This window comes from Sphaeramia orbicularis, chromosome 13, assembly GCF_902148855.1.
Source record: "Sphaeramia orbicularis chromosome 13, fSphaOr1.1, whole genome shotgun sequence".
Lineage (NCBI taxonomy): Eukaryota > Metazoa > Chordata > Actinopteri > Kurtiformes > Apogonidae > Sphaeramia > Sphaeramia orbicularis.
In genome coordinates, this window is record NC_043969.1 from 22,395,047 (window position 1) to 22,412,382 (window position 17,336).

At 37.9% G+C, this 17,336-nt stretch overlaps 1 protein-coding gene across 2 annotated transcripts in view; it reads right to left on the reverse strand.

Moving 5' to 3' along the window:
- The window catches only part of pdgfd (platelet derived growth factor d), a 94,137-nt gene extending 77,524 nt beyond the window's left edge, over window positions 1-16,613 (reverse strand). For both annotated transcript variants that reach the window (XM_030153084.1, XM_030153082.1), the window contains exon 1: window positions 16,045-16,613. In XM_030153084.1, coding sequence (XP_030008944.1) covers window positions 16,045-16,162 — 118 coding nt within the window. In that variant the 5' untranslated portion in view covers window positions 16,163-16,613. The remainder of the gene's footprint in view (window positions 1-16,044) is intronic.
- Between the last annotated feature and the right edge of the window lie 723 nt (window positions 16,614-17,336).

Sequence of the window (17,336 nt, forward strand, 5' to 3'; positions counted from 1 at the left end):
TCAGCACTTATTTTATTTATTTATTTATTTATTTGACAATGCAGTCAAGCATAGTTGCAGCTGATGTGATGCATATAGAGTTTATAGCTAATGCTAATTCTCAAGTCCAGTCCCCGGTTGGGCTCTTCCACAAGACTGCAGTACAATATAAAATATACACCATTTGAAACAATCATACCATACAATTCAATAATCCAGTGTTGCATTTATATGATATGATGCATTCATTCACTTACTCATTCTTCCACACATTATACATAATATTTACAGATGACTACATTTGTGTTTTGTCTTTAACCAGGTTTTGGTTCTGGTGGTGAACATCTTAAACTCTGAGATGGATTTTATTTCTGATGGCAGTGAGTTCCAGAGTTTAATACTCCTACAGGAGAAGGATGCCTGTCCAAAAGTTGTCCTGCAGAATGGGATTTTGCAATTTAGGTTTGAGGAGCTTCTGGTGACTCTGTGTTTTGTCTCAACAAATTGAGTGAGTGGTTCAGGTCCTAAGTTGCTGTAATGTTCTAAAAGTGATGTTCTAATGTTCTAAAATACATGTTCCTTTTACCTTACATGTGTTTTTCTTGTGTGTATATATATATATATCAAGGTTATAATAGTTTTGGATTTTTAATTATAGTTTAGTTTTAATTAGTTTTGACTTTTTTTTCTCTTATTCAGTTAGTTTTAATTAGTTTTTAGAGCAGGTTTGTTAGTTTTTATTAGTTATCGTTTTTTTTCTGAATGCTTAGTTTTAGTTTAGTTTAGTTTAGTTTAGTTTAGCTTTAGTATTAGTTTTAGTTATTTCATATATTTTATCTTCCTCATCATCCTGTTCAAAGAAATTAGTGAGGCATGGATATGGGTTACCCTGGACACTTTATTTGGGGGTCGGGTTAGGGCGGCTCATGGACTGAGCAGAGACACAATGTACCGTACAATGTATAAATTCCCTATAGCAGGTTGAGGTGGGGTGCAATCCATACACGTCACTTACGTGAAACAATGCGAAGATGTGCAAAGCAGGAGAGGAGATGCACAAAGCAGCCAGCAGTTAAACCAGATAGAAACATATATAACCAGCTAACCAGCAGTTAAAGCAGATAGAAACATATATAAACCAGCTAACCAGCAGTTAAAGCAGATAGGAACATATTATAAACCAGCTAACCAGCAGTTAAAGCAGATAGGAACCTATTATAAACCAGCTAACCAGCAGTTAAAGCAGACAGAAACATATATAAACCAGCTAACCAGCAGTTAAAGCAGATAGGAACCTATTATAAACCAGCTAACCAGCAGTTAAAGCAGACAGAAACATATATAAACCAGCTAACCAGCAGTTAAAGCAGATAGGAACCTATTATAAACCAGCTAACCAGCAGTTAAAGCAGATAGAAACATATATAAACCAGCTAACCAGCAGTTAAAGTAGATAGGAACCTATTATAAACCAGCTACCCAGCAGTTAAAGCAGATAGGAACCTATTATAAACCAGCTACCCAGCAGTTAAAGCAGACAGAAACATATATAAACCACTTATAAACATATATAACCCAGTTCCTCATCAGTAAACCACACCTTAGCAGATATCTCATCTCTTAATCATCTCCAGTTCCATTATTAGCCAACTTTGCTTCAGTTCAGTTCAGCTAGCTGTAGCTAGTAACATCAAACGTTTTTTAACATTCTAACAGGTTCCATACCTCTGTAATTGGATTAGTTTTCCTCCTCCTCTTCTCTCCTCTTCTAAACTGTGCAGTTCAGGGCTTGGAAGGCCTTTTCATGGTGATAAACTCTCCAGTTTTAACCTGGATGCTAGTTCAACACTGACTGTCATTTAGCTCTGCTCTGTCTCTGTCACTCACGCGCACACACACGGTACGCCGAAAAAAAAAAAAAAAAAAAAACCCGACCCATGTATCACTACAGTAAACCCCAGACAGGACTGTGCTGCTTTGTCCCAGCTTTAGTCTGTATGTTCCAGGTAGAGTGGGGACCAGAAGACCACTGGAAACCACCAGTGACCAGACATGACAGACTGGGAAGTGTCGTATGTTGTCACCAGCTCAAACTGCTGGAGCCAAATAAATCAATTTCATATCAATCCGACATTGACAGAGACGAAAACGAAGGGAATTGTATCCATAATTTTTATACGTTTTAGTTAGTTTTGTAAGCTCACGATACAGTTTCAGTTTGTTATCGTTTTTTTCTTTTAATTAGAGTTTTTATTAATTTCAGTTAACGAAAATGTTTTTTCAATTTTAGTTTTCGTCATTTCGTTCGTTTTCGTTAACGATAATAACCTTGATATATATATGTATATCCTTCTATTTTATTTCATTTCTTTTTTTGCCAATTATGGGCAAGGAACCGAATATGGTAACTTCATTGACCTTGATTTTCTACATGACAATAACCTTTTTTTTTTTAAATTCAAAACAAATAATAAAGTCTTGTTATGTCCTCCAATAACACACTAAGGTTGACATTTTAAGTATTTCTATGAGTGCCCTATAAAGGGTTAAATCTGCACACTCTATTATGCACTATTTTCCTCTTATTATCCTTCAGTCTAATTCATCACTCGCTCTCTTTCGCAGTACAGCCCACCTCCTTGGGTGAATATAAACTCTCTGTCCATCTCTGAACTTTTCTTTCTGTCTAACCCTCCATCACTTATGCCTTCACTTTCTGTGCTTATTCAGCACCTTCCATCCCACTAATGTTTCTTTTCTATGATGCTACACTCTCTCTCTCTCCTCACACCTTCTTCTCTTTTTGTTTTCACATCTATCATTCTCTCTCACTCTATCTTCATCTCCCTTTCTCTCTCCACGACACCTTTTTTCACCTGCTCGTCAGCTGTTTTGGTGAAGCTCCCATTGCAAACTGCATCATCTCTCTATTCCCTGTCATGTGTTCCCTATAATTCTTCCTTATTTGTTTGTTCTGTTTTTCTCTACTTTCACTCTCTCCCAAAGTGCGTCTTTCCTTCTTCACCATCTCTTTATCTTTGCTCCTGTTTTATCCACTGGCCTAATCACTGTTTTCACTGGTTCTTCTTTCTCTCTTATCTTACACACTCTCTACCCTCTTTGTTCACTTTACCTCATTTACCCGCTGTGTTATCGGCATCCACTGTGTCAGCTACAACACTGGCTACAATGGACAAATCTTGCTGTAATTCTTCTCCACTGTAGAACTCGAGAGCATGTATGTTTCTGCAAACTTACAACAGGCTTGCACTAAGTGACTGAAAGAGCTGGGAGTCAGGAGAATCTTTTCTTTTTGTTTACACATATACACATTGGTTGCTATGAATCAATCTCGTATCACCTCATTATCCACACCCAGATGTCTTAAAATTAATTGCTCTGTTAATATTCCAGAATTCCAACCGTATAGAGCAACTATATGACAGATGTTTTATGTATCACACTTATACGCAGCACAAAGTGTGTGGCCCTTTAGGAAAAAATGGGTCATAAAGTGCCTGATGTTTTTTAATTAAGCTACAAGTATATGAGACCGATCAAATGAAAGTGAACATTAACATGAAAAAGTACATTTGCACACATCATTTATCAAGTGGGCTCATTTTTTAGCAAAAGATCTCTATTTTACAGAACTGTCATCCTTTTTAAAATACCACATCTAGAAAAAAAGTTAAAACTGATTTTAGCGCTTGTACTTTTTACACCATAGCAATGTCTCAGACATTGAATTTGATGCAAAAATTCATATCTAAAAAATCTGAAAATGTATTCAATCTGTCACATTTACTAAGACTATCTGTGAACTGTTACTGAGACATGACTCTTTATTTGTAATTTACCTGTATCAGTATGGACCACCACAAATTGTAAACAACTCCAAATACTCCAACATTTACTACTTATCAACATAGCTGAACATAATATTTAAAAGGTTTTGTTCAACTTGATATCAATTTCTGTTGAGAACCGCATGTTTTAAATGTTTGCGTAAAGCTTAAAAATTTATGTCCATTTCAAGTCCACGTGTTACCAAGCAGTAATTTGACATTTTTCATCTAAAAAGTTTCACTCCCCAAATTTTGTTGTGGATAATGTTAAAGTGCTTATAAAGACCGACTCAAATATATAGCATATGTGCATATAAGTTACTCTGCTTACATGACAGAGACTGTTGAACACGAGCTGTGTCCATGTGTTACCGCTTGATCGGACCCATATGTGAGATTACTTTAGTTTATTAGCAGTTTAGGTTGGACAGTAGAACTGGGCTTTATAAGCACCAGAATCTGTGTGATCAAATGCACTCGATCTCAGCAATGGATACATCAGTCTTTATGAAACTAGATGTGTGTATAACATGATTGCACATCTGGCTATTTATAGAAACACTTCCACTGACCATTCCACATTAAAAGCCTTACCGTGGATAGTTCTCACTTATTTCTTAACTGGGTTTTTTCTGTGAACAACTACACTGGAACAGTGGGCTGTCACTTGAGCAGAAACACCAAACTCTTTAATATTCTTGATATTTTCATAAATCCTTTGCTTCATATTTCAGGTAAAAGCTGGTTTTAATGACTTCAGGGCCTTTTTTAATTGATCTACAGTGGGGCATAACTTTCGAATTCTCTGGGTGTGAATTTCTGGCAGTTTGATCCGCTGACTCAGCTCTGCTCTTTGGCTGATCTGTATTCAGTTCAGGTCTGTACTGTTTAACCTTGTTTTTTACTGGGGAAGTCTGTTAAAGCAGTGGAGAACTTGAAAGTTTGTGTTTGTCTTCGCGTGTCTGTGTGACTGTAAACACCTGTAACATTGTGTCTACCTTATCTAGGGATGGGAATCGAGAACTGGTTCTTTTTGAGAACCGGATCCCAGTTGCTCGATTCCTTGGAATCGTTTGTCTGCCTGCTAAACAATTCTGCTTATCGATTCTGCCTTCATTGCGCATGCGCGATGATGTCCCACATACACTGCATTATTTTGGTCAGAACATAGCCAACATGGTGTTGAGGCAGAGACGGTCTAAAAAGACGACACCAGGTCCACTGGAGCACTGTCAAAGCTTCCATTTCTTCAAAAGGGTGGAGTCCCTCCAATATGCTCAAACATTTGTCCACAGCATGTGATTCATTTGATCCGCTACTTAGCGGTGCTTGTGAATCTAGCTAACACCAGGCTGTCATCTGGGCCCAGTTCTGGTTCCAGTGTGGGCAACAAATGTCATACCCCCTCAAATACTAGTTTCCAAAGGTAGGGGAAAGGAAATGAGATGCACAACAACGGGAGACGGGCAGAGTTGAACCGGTTCCACGTAGTGGAAATGCGGCAATAGAGGAATTAGTAAAGCGTCTTTAGTTTCACTTTCACTATACGCGGTCCCACCCCCACCCCCCCAAACTGGGCCCGGCATCATCTGTTATTATTATTTGTACATACTGCATATGTTATATTTTCTGTGCAGACATACAAAAGACAGTTAATACAAACACACCTGTTGGTACTCTTCTATTCCCTCACCCAATGAGAATCAATAAGAGAATCAATAAGGAATCGGATCGATAAGCAAAATTGATAATGGAATCGGATTCGTTAAATTCTTATCTATTCCCATCCCTAACCTCATCTGTGTGGAAGTTTAAATTTTTATTTCATTGCCTACAGTCTGTGTGAGGATATGCTGCAGCATTGGTCATTTTAAGAATAAAAAAAGACATCTCTTATTCTTGCTTAAAGCTGTGTAGGACTTTCATCACCAATTTTTCATCAAATCTGTAAAACCAGAGTCATAGCCTACGTATCACGAATCCGTCAGTCTTTCTGTGAGTACACACTTGAATCTCTTCCCTCATGGTGAACATTTTCGAAGTGTACTCCACCATAAACAATCCATTTTTTTACAAACAGTGCCGGTAGGTCACTTGGGCATTTTTGGAAATTTGTCGCGACGTGCTTTGTGGGAAGTAGAACTCCACACAGCCGCAGTAGCAAAAGGTGATGAAGCTGTTTCCATGTTTGTTGCCTCTGCGGCCATAATGCGGCTGCGTGGAGCTCCGCTTCCCACAATGCACGTCGTGACAAATTTCCGAAAATGCCCGAGTGACCTACCGGTCGAGGAAAATATTGCTAACTAGTGCTGGCCACCTCTGGAACCTGACTGGACACCTCAGGTACCAGTGTCATCCCAGTTGATTGACAGGGTACAGTACGTCTCATTGAAAGATGCACGATTGTTGGAAATGTGAATGAAAAAGACAGAATAAACATCTTTCAACTTGATGATGATCAATATAAATGGCCCACCTACTTCCAAGTTTAACCCTAGAAAGTCTACAAGGACCTGGTTGCAGAGCCATAGTGCTGCCTCTTCTGTGTGTTCTAGACAGTGTGGTGTGAAATCTGCAGAAAGCAAATCTGTCTGGAATATACTGTAGTATGAGCAAAGTACTTAACCCAGTACTCGGTTGAGAGTATATCACTGTTGATGTGTTGTAAATGCATATATTTTTGTTCATTGTTAACTAAATATTGTTTTGTTGAATGATTTAAATTATCATGTACAAAACAAAGCATTCATTCAAAAAATGATGATTTTCAATATTTGCAGTGATATTTATATATATCTAACGACAACTGCTCCTGTATACAATTCCCAGTCTATCTTAGTCTGTGGGCCTAACTGCTGATTATTAACTGGGATGATATTAAATCACGGTTATGAAAACTGACTTGTTTTTATGGTCTTGGTCTCAACACGGTCTCGACTCCTGAAAGACTTGGACTTGATTCAGTCTTGCTTCCTCAAAGACTCGGTCTCGACTGCATTTACAAACCAACAGTCTTGGTCTTGACATAGGTGGTCCTCTCCCTATTACTACTCTGCATTTTACCTGTCGTAATACATACACACAGTACCTAGCATTAGCATTAGCATACACTCATTAGGAGCAGTGAGCTGCCACTGAAGGCGCTCAGGGACTCCAAACCTTCATCAGGAGAATTAACCTGTATGTACCTGTTTTTTAATGACAGGAAAAGTGGAGCAAACCGGTAAACTCAGCAGATAAAGATTCCATTCTGAGGAGGTCGAACCCAGAATGTTCATGTTGTGAGGCCTGAGGCGTATGCACTGACCACTACGCCACCGTGTCACCAATGATGTCACCCTTTATTTTTCTTATTAATTAAATTCATCGTTGGATGACCAAGGGAAGGGAAGGGAAACTCCATGTGTATAGTAAGCAGCAGTTGGAAAAGTGCAACACACTCCTACTGAGGACATGCACTCAGGCAACCTCCAGCATTGCAACAAGCCTTCACACACACACGCATGCACACACACACACACACACACACACACACACATACAGAGGTGTAGTTGGCATACACATCAGGGTTTTTCCTTATTCTGAATACAATACAGTCCTGATCGTGTGTACTATGCCTTCAGCTGGATCCTGCTTTATACAAATAACATAGTTTGGGAGTTATAATAACCACATGATTTATGAAAAAGACACTTGAATTAAAACAGTAACTAGTATTAAACAGTCCATAAATTCATCCTGTGCCATCATTTTATTATCTCCACATCCACTGATGGTTGGAAGTCTTGAAGAAGAGTCTAGTAAAACTCTTACAATAAAGTTTAGAGCCTCCTTTCTACACTTGTAAAATGACATTTTTATTTTGCAAAAATTGCCAGTGCCGTCACATTGGCATTATGTTTCAAATGACAGCAAATCACAGAGTGTAGCTCCTGTTAGAGAAGTATTTTTCATAACAACCCAACAGAGTTTTGTCGTGACTCGTAGGTGTCACAGAACTTGACAGAGTTGCCCATCGCCTCTAATTTCGTATGCAGGAAAAACTCTACATATGCCAGCATATACCTCTGATGCATTGTTACATTTTATTTATTGTTTCCTGTCACCTGCCTCCTGACAGGCTGAGCAGAAATGGAGCAACAGACTGAGTGACAGGAAAATGATAGATTCAAATAAAAAAAAATGCACAATTGACCTCACTGACCTAGTATTAACTCCCTGATGAGTCTTGTTGACCTGTCAGTATTTATTTTGCCTGTAGTCTGACCAACACCCTGTGAATTTAAATGTTCTTGGCAACATATATTATAGGCCACAGAGTATTAACCTATTTCACATGCTGTTAATTGGTTTATTAATTTTTCACATTTTCTAACTCTAAGACACATTGTTATGTTAATTTTGCTTTCAAGTTGTTAATCAGCATCTGATCCATGAGTCACTGTTGATCTTCTTGAGGAGATTATGTCGTAGTGGCTGTCATCACCTTCATCATCTTTTTTTCAGATTAAGGGACATTCTGTAAAATGTAAAATGTTTTTTTTCCTAATCCTGACTTTGATGAGATCCTAAGATTGGATACTTTGCTGATGTTTGGTGCTCTGTCCTGCTCTTTCCCTCCAATATTGCCTTATCTTTCCCTCCTCCTCTTTCTTTTCCCTATCTCCCTCTTCTTTCTTCCACCTCCTCTTTTATAGTTTGTCCATTTGGCATGCTGTTAGTCCTCCTATCTCTCTCTCTCTCTCTCTCTTTCTCTGTGAGCTGACGGGGCAGAAAAGTGGAGCGATGTGTCTTTTAAGTTGGCGTATCTCTCTCTACACACCTTTTCCCTCTCCTCCACCTCCTCCTTTGCGCCCTCTAACTTTTATAAGCTCCCATCTACACTTTCAGTTCTTTACCTCTGCCCTCTTCTGCTCCTAAAATCTCAGCTATATACTTACACACACAACATATATAGCGCCTCAATCCGGCTACACTCCATTTCTAAGGTATCATCTCACCCTTTGCTTCTCTTGTTACACACACACACACACACACACACACACACACACACACACACACACACACACATACACACACTCCTCTTCTGTCAGACTGTCCAAGTGGTTACCACCCTATTTTCTCTGTGCAGGAGAGGAAAAGACTATCCGCCACGGTCTGCCAGGGATCAACACTGGGGTGGGGTAAGCTTGGCTCATGCATTTTTTGCATGAAGTATGTGTGTGTGTGTGTGTGTGTGTGTGTGTGTGTGTGTGTGTGTGTGTGTGTGTGTGTGTGTGTGTGTGTGTGTGTGTGTGTGTGTGAGGGTTAGATGACAAGTGTTTATTGGGGGATTCTCTGGAAAAGGGAGATCCTGTAATTGTTTGTGTGTGTCGGCCTGGGTGGGCGGGCGGTGAGCTGTTCCATGTCGGGTGTCCTGTGTGTGAATCATGAATTCCAATAACCTCAGTGACACTCCTCCTCTCCTTCATCCTGCAGGGTTATATGATGACATAAAAACCTTTCCAATCATTTACAGTCTGTCTGAGATTGATCCATCAGAGCCAGAACTGTACACCGTTTAACGTGGTGTGACCCGGGACAAAACTATTGTTTGATCCACCTCAAAGCACAGAGAAACTATCCAGTCAGGTTAAGAGTAGATGTAAAACATGAAGTTGTCCAGGAAAGGTTCCAGATGACTGCAATGACAACAACCGCCTAGCAATGCAGTTCTTCAGTATAATGGCATGGCAGCTAAGTACAGTAAAGACTGGGTTGATCATTAACACTAAATGGATGAAAACACAAGGACACATCACACCTACAGCTTGTAGAACTTACAAATCCCTGTTGGTTTTAATCATTATCATGATAAAAAAATATCAATAATTATCTCAATTAATGTCAAATCAATATTTCTTTTAAGTTTAAAGGATGATTTTTTTTTTTCCTGAGTGAGAGCTGAATAAACCAGATTGATACTTGTGTGATTGAAAATGATTATTTATGGTTAGAATTTGAAATTTTTTTTTTTTTAAAAAGCAAACTAGGTTTTAAACAGTTTTAATGATTAAACATTTTCAGCATTGAGTAGAATTAAGTGAAATCAAACTCTGAAGCATGTAAATGAAGTTAACCCAAAAGACAAAATAACATTTATTGCAATAATATTTATCACACTTACATAAAATAGCTTCATGTTTGCGCCCGTTAGCGATGAAATGCCTGAATTCACCGTGTCCCAGTGCTGTCGTCCGTATAGTGTGTGTGGATATCACTATGCAGATTGACTCATTATGTTAACACTGCTTTTCGCTCTGATCTCAGTATCTGATCAAAGCTAATGGACTGTTTGACTCGGCAGAAGTGTGCTTCAATTGCTTTACGTCAAAAGAAAGTATATTGCTTCAGCGTTGTCTCGTCTTTCCTTTGGTGACTTTACTGTACATCACATTTATACCCACTTACAATCCAATAACACAGCTTTTGTACATTTCTCTCACACTGGGTCTGAAAACAATGAATGGACCACATTATTTTGTCTATTGTCCTGGCTTTGTGTCTTGACTTTTTAAGCTCTTGAGTTGCTCTCTCATTAAGTTGAATGCATCTCCTTTCTATTTTATATTCCTCCTCTATCATGTCAGCTTTCTAACTCTCATTCACAATGACTCAGCCAATAAATCCAAATTCACAACAGAAGTGTATTCAAACAAAAATTCCACTTCACACTCCAGTACTTGAAGTATCCATTCTATACAAACACTTCTCTGGTAGCCAACAGCCTTAATAATATAATATACATTATCTGGTATAAAATGACAGTATGTTTAGCATGCTTCAATATATGTCTTTTTCACAAACTACAGAACTTTGTGTGTATGCATTGGTGGATCCAGAAAAAAAATAGAAGGGGGGGGTGTCGGAGCACCAGTTGGGATTCAAGGAGGTAAGGCAAAGCAAAATTGAGATTATAAATGCTTTAAATCACATAAAACTATGTTGTTTTTTTATTATCATAAACTAATAAAATGAATACAATTTAACCTCACTAATATGACCACTTTTGGAACCAAAGCAAAGAGTTTGCTTTAATAAGGTTGGCCTCAGTTATGGCATTGAATTCCGTTGCATTCCAAATAATTTAAAATCAGAAACAACAGGATGAAGGTATAGGCCTATGTTTGACAACTTTGTGTGATTCACTCAATCACTGGCTGTGTTCCACGGCAACTCAAAGATATTTAATATTCAGGCCATGCAGTAAAATAGTTCCTACCGTATAATAATACATTACATACCTTCTGTGGCTGCCTGTTTGTTTTTCCAATATGTAGACCCAAATGCTGCTTGAATAGACACTTGTCTCTTCATGATTAGACTTTAGTTTAGAATAAACTCCCTCTACCATATAGGCTCTCACCACAAATGGTGCATGTGCATTACACACACACACACACACACACACACACACACACACACACACACCCTCCAATACAAGAGATAAGAGAGTGTTGGGGCACATAAATTTGCATTTGAAGCACATGTGGATGGATAATTCAGTAAGTAACTCAATGGTCTACAATGTGGGAGAGCAGGGTTCAAATCCTGGCAGCAGCATATATATTATTTTCAACATTGTGCCGAGGGCACTGGTAGGTAAATCCACCATTGGTATGTATTATCAGATACAAGGCCACCTCAAGTTCTCAGACATGATCAGGAACGATAACATCACATGAACTGAAATGTCAATACCTTTCTCATGAGAATGACAGCAAAAAAAGCCTTTGAGAGTCCATGTATTTCGTGTCTGTACCAGTGTATATAAGTGCAGTGTGCAACTAGCACTTCAAATTTCCTTTAGTGAATTTATGCTTTTCTATCATAAATGTTTGAATGCATGTCTTTAAAAATATGGCTGCAATAGCTATAGAAATGTCTGTGGCCTCACAGAGGTTGATGGAATGCTCCGTCCTTGTACAGGTACCTTCATGGTGTGTGAGTATGTGTCTGTAACGCTGTTTGCCACATTATATTTGCTCAGAAAGCCAAGAGGGTGAAATAGGTTTTGATTAAAAAGAGCTGAAACAGATGGGAGAAGATGGGAAGATAAAGACAGAAATGAGAAAGGGAGAGATTGAAAGAGGAGGATCTAGAGAGATGGAGTGATATGTGGTGAAGCACAGGCTGATAAGACAGCACTGAGAGAAGAAGGCACCAGATAAGAGGAGAACTACTAGAAGAAATGAAAGGAGAATCAAAAAGATACATGCAGGGAGCCTGGCATTGAGGAATATAAATTATACTCTCTAATGGCCAGTTGGCCTCAATGGATGAGGAGTCGGAGGATGGTTCAGGGGTTTTTCACCCTTACAGTCCAACTCATAATGCTGTGTGATGCCCTCATTGGACCACTGTGTGCTTGTGTTAACGTGTTTCTCTCATGGTGAATTTACACTCCAGTCAGTGTCAGTTCAAATAATAAAAGATCTGCATGATATAGGGAACATCAGTAGTGTGCAATAACATGGTTCAATAATGTGATGACAAAAAGCCTAATAAATGATCAATAATCAATCTGCATAGTACAGACCAGACTGACACCAAGTGGCATAAAAGAATGACCTAGTTCTACATCTTTTTATAACTGGGGTAAATGAATAAATTACTTGTCAAACAAACTTCCTTCATACTTATCATGTAACATTAATTAATTAATTGAATGTGTATTGTTGTTTATTATAACATCTTAAAACTGTGGATATACAGTGGTCTACTGGATTCAAAACACTATGGATAAACATCCATACATTATAGGAACAGTCATGATGTGGATCATCCAACACTGATGAACTACTGTAAATGCACTGCTGTATATTTCACTAGCGGGCATTCAAAGTCAGAGCAGTGTTTTCTCAAATTATGATGTTCTACTAACCATTGATTTCACTACTTGGTTGAGTAAGCACCGCAAAAATCAAAATCTTACCAAGATAGTTTTCACTTTTTTTCCACAATTTTCAGATTTTTTTGCTTGAATTAAGCAAAAAAAAAAAAAAAATAAATCTGCCAATGGAACAAGTGAAAATGATCTTGGTAAGATTTCTTGAAATAAGATTTTCAAGATCTATTGTCTAAAAATAAGTTCTTATAATATCTCACAAGTTATTCTTTAGGTGATTTTGTCTTATTTTAAGTGTGATGAGATACTTTGACTAGAATGAGAAAAATATACTTGGTAAGATTTTGATTTTTGCAGTGAGGAATTTAACTGACTAGTAAAAACTCTGAAAGTCATCCAGAGGTTCATAATGAGGTTAAAGTGACTGTGTGTGTGTGACTGTTTCTGTCTATACCTGCACATGCAAGTACATATTTCCTTGCTAACACAAATGTGTGCAACAAGAACACAGATGTTCAGAACATAAATAAAAAAATGTTTACTTTGCTTCATGTTTATGTGTGTACTAGAGTCTTTCCTTTCCTATAAATACAGCTTATCAACTACCCCTCTCAGCCTCTTTAATGTACACACTGACACACTTCAATGGAAGGAGAGAAGAACGAGCAAAATGCTGAACAAACACAGGAGGAAAAACCTTCGGGTGAATTCCTGGAATGAGCTAAGGCCTACTGTCAGAACACTGACACACATTTGCACACACACACGCACATATTTTAACAATGGTAAATGGGCAAGTGAACCCTGCAGAGCCCGTTTCAGCTCACTCCTAGGCATGGAAAATCAGTCCATCAACACCAGTCAATCAAATAATGAGGCTAAGTTCTCAAATTCCACATAAACCAACCAAAAATGCATAAACACACACATAAAAGATAAGAACTGGGTTGAGTACATTATTGTAAGATTGTGTGCAGTGGATTAGATAGTCCTCAAGCTGCTGGGACTGTGCATCATCTAACAAAGATTCTGCTGCAAAAATAGCATCTTATAAAGAGATCAAAATCATTGACTTCAATTAAATCAGTCTTATTTGATATTATTGGTTCTTAAAGGTAGCTTGATAGTTAACAACCCCTGACCCAATAAATTACATTGTTCAAGGAAGCCATCACATTCTTTGTCAAGCCTGTGAAAGATATATTAACACTACATTGTCTAAATGAGAATAAATGATAAACCACAGGCAGTTGCAGATTTTCTTATAAAGGTCTGTCAGACAATTTGACAGTTTTTAGTTAAAAGATAAAGCAATGAAAACAGTAAAAACAACTGAGAATAATAGTGTAATTTTGAAACAAACAACCCTGTGATGTAAAAAAAAAAAAAATAGCTGTAAGGATTTTGGGTGAACAACATCCACACTGTATGTCAACTAGCATGTAATACAACTTTTATATGAAATGTTTTTTTCACCTATAGAGGTTTTCAAAGTCAACTGACTGGCCAAACAGAGGTCAATTAACTGAGCAGGTCACTGATATGTGGGCTGTTTTATGTGTCAGACCTTCATGTTATTGTTTTTGTAAAAAGGCAGGCTTGAGAGGTGAAAAGGCTTTGGGGCAGTCGTCCAGGTTAGAACCTAATACAGTGGTATTTTCATGTTTCTGTGCCAAAAGAAACCCTGTGGCTGTGTGTGTATGTGTGCAGGACCATGACTTTAGCCTCTGGGCCAGGTAACTGGTAAGCATGGTGCATCTGTGTAAAGCTGGAAAGGCCCAAGGCTTTGTTTCTGAATATTTCTGAATATTTCTGAGTCATTTCTTAGAGAGAAAAAAGAACAGAGGGGAGTTTAATTACAGGTTTAAGTTTTTAGTATCTGTCACTAAAAGTGTTTTCAGCCAAGATCTGTCTCCTTTAACCCTTTCATGCATGAATTATGAGAACCTTAATCAAGATTTGTTTTTATACCTCTTTAGGCATTTCAAAAACTATGCAATTGAAAAAGTTTTTATGAATTTATTTTCACAGAGTTGCAAAAGTGTCCACTCAGCTGGACATCATGTGTTTAATTTTTGAAGCAAAGAAACATGTATTTACTAATATACTGTGTAAAAACTATGAAATGAAAATGTTTTTAATGCTGCTAATCTGATGTTTTCTTGTATTTTAACATACTCTAATACTAGTCATTACTCACTTCATGGAGATAATATGCAAAAAAAAAAACACCTTTTTGTTGTTAATTACAATTTAAAAAAAAAAACAAAAAAACAAGCAATTGCTTTACACTCAAACATGTTACTGCATATCAGGTTGATCAAGAACATCAAAGTTACAGTAATGGTATGAATTGCAGTGTATGGGATGATGCATGAGCACCCAATGTGTTAGCTGACAGGGAGCTACAACAACAAAATCCATGAATATACAAGAGAACAGCTTTGAATAGCTGTCCACTGTGGTGACCACTATGCATGAAAGGGTTAAGTAACACTGTATGGATAATATCATTTATAATATGGGATATTTGACGAAAAAACATGATGATGATGGAGATAAGCATTGCATTGATAACTACAGACCAATGTCCCTTCTTCCCCAATTCTCAAAAATATTAGAGAAATTATTTGCTAAACAACTGGATATTTTTACTGAAAAATGTAAAATATTGGGTGAACATCAATATGGCTTCAGGGAGAACAGAACTACTAACTATGCTGTAATGGAGATGGTAGAAAAAATAGCAAAGGCAAATGAAAATGAGGAATATTCAGTTGGTATATATATATATATATATATATATATATATATATATATATATATAATTTTTTTTTTTTTTTTTTTTTTTTTACAGAAGGCATTTGATACAATAGATCACAGCATATTATTGGGAAAACTGGGGAAGTATGGGATAAGAGGTGTGGCTTATTCTTGGCTGAAAAGCTACTTGGAAAATAGACAGCAATATGTACAAATTAACAATACTATGTCACAATACAGGAAGGTCACCTGTGGCATCCCCCAAGGATCGGTGATTGGTCCAAAACTTTTTCTGCTCTATATTAATGATATTTGTAATGTCACTGAATTATTCAAATTTATTATTTTTGCGGATGATACAAATATGTACTGTTCTGGGAAAAATCTAAAGGAACTTTTGTCCACAGTTGAAAGGGATTTAGAAATTCTTAAAACTTGGTCTGATTTCATCTAAAGGAAAAATATTACAGTCTAGTCACAAACACACACATTAATAACAGAAGACTAAGGATGAAACATGCAGCAAAAGTCTGAAGAGCAAAACCATTCAACAGTCAGTGAACTCACCATCGCTCCTCACGTTCCTCCTGATCACTTGAGCTGGGGAGACGTGAGCCTTGACGACTTCACTTGTAGTCCCCAATAATAAAAGCATCCACATCTGGAAAACCACTGGTCCACTCATGGCACCAACAAACTCCAGCAGTAATGCAGTGAAAATGTCCTTTAAAATGGCCTTCCCACTTTCTAGTTAGGTTATTTTCTGAAGTGTTTTAGAATAAAACAAAGTCTTAGTCAATGGAAAACTCCAGATTTCATTCTCCCACTTGTCAGCTGACCCACGCACACGGTGTACCCTGTTACGCCACAGAGTCCAAACCACTCGGCTGTTGGAAAGTTGTGCGCACAGACACCCAGTTCAACTCCGAAACAACTGAGTGCAGGTGGAGGATAATATAGCTCCGTTCATGGCCAGATAAAAGATCGCAGGCGCCCAGCTTCTTATCACTGAGGAGGGAATAAATTCTGTTCAGTCAGTGGGAAATATCCCGCATATTTTACCCGTTTCTATCTGACGCGTCTGAAATGAGTTGGAAAGTCGGCGCCTCAAACTTTGCCAAATGAGCGGTGCGCGTTCACGCAGGCGCGTCAGTGTCTGCGTGTGCGTCTGTATTATGGCTCCGCGACCAAGATGCTGGGGAGGGAAGTCAAAGAAAGGCAGACTGTAAGGAAATGCGCCAGAGAGGGAACTTTTTTTTTTTTTTTTTTTTTTTTTTTTTTTTGAAGGAAACTCCAGTCAGGCACAAGAGAGGAAACATTGCAGGAGCAGAAATGAAGAGAGGGGAAACCTCTTTAGTTAACTCTAGTGAGGGGAGTAGGCATTACAGAGCTCAGGAAACAGCTGACATGAGTGAACTGAAAGACAGGAGACCTTAGGAAGCATGTGTTCAGTAGATGGGGACAGGAATATCTGTAGACATATACAGTCGCTGAAAAAATTATTAGACCACCCCTTGTTTTCTTCAATTTCTTATTCATTTTAATGCCTGGTAGAACTAAAGGTTCATTTGTTTGGACAGATATAATGATAACAACAAAAATAGCTCAAAAGAGTTTAATTTAAGAACTGATATCTATCCATTTCCCATGTTTTCTTGATAATAACCAAAATCACTTCAGTTCTTACATCAATAGCTATGGCAGTGGTTCCCAACCTTTTTTGGCTCATGACCCCATTTTAACATCACACATTTTTGGCGACTCCAGACATTCAAAATGGAGATTTTTTTATTTTTTTTTGGGGGGGGGGGGGATTAAGTAGTTTTTGATCATGTAATAGTTCGCTATACTATATTGCA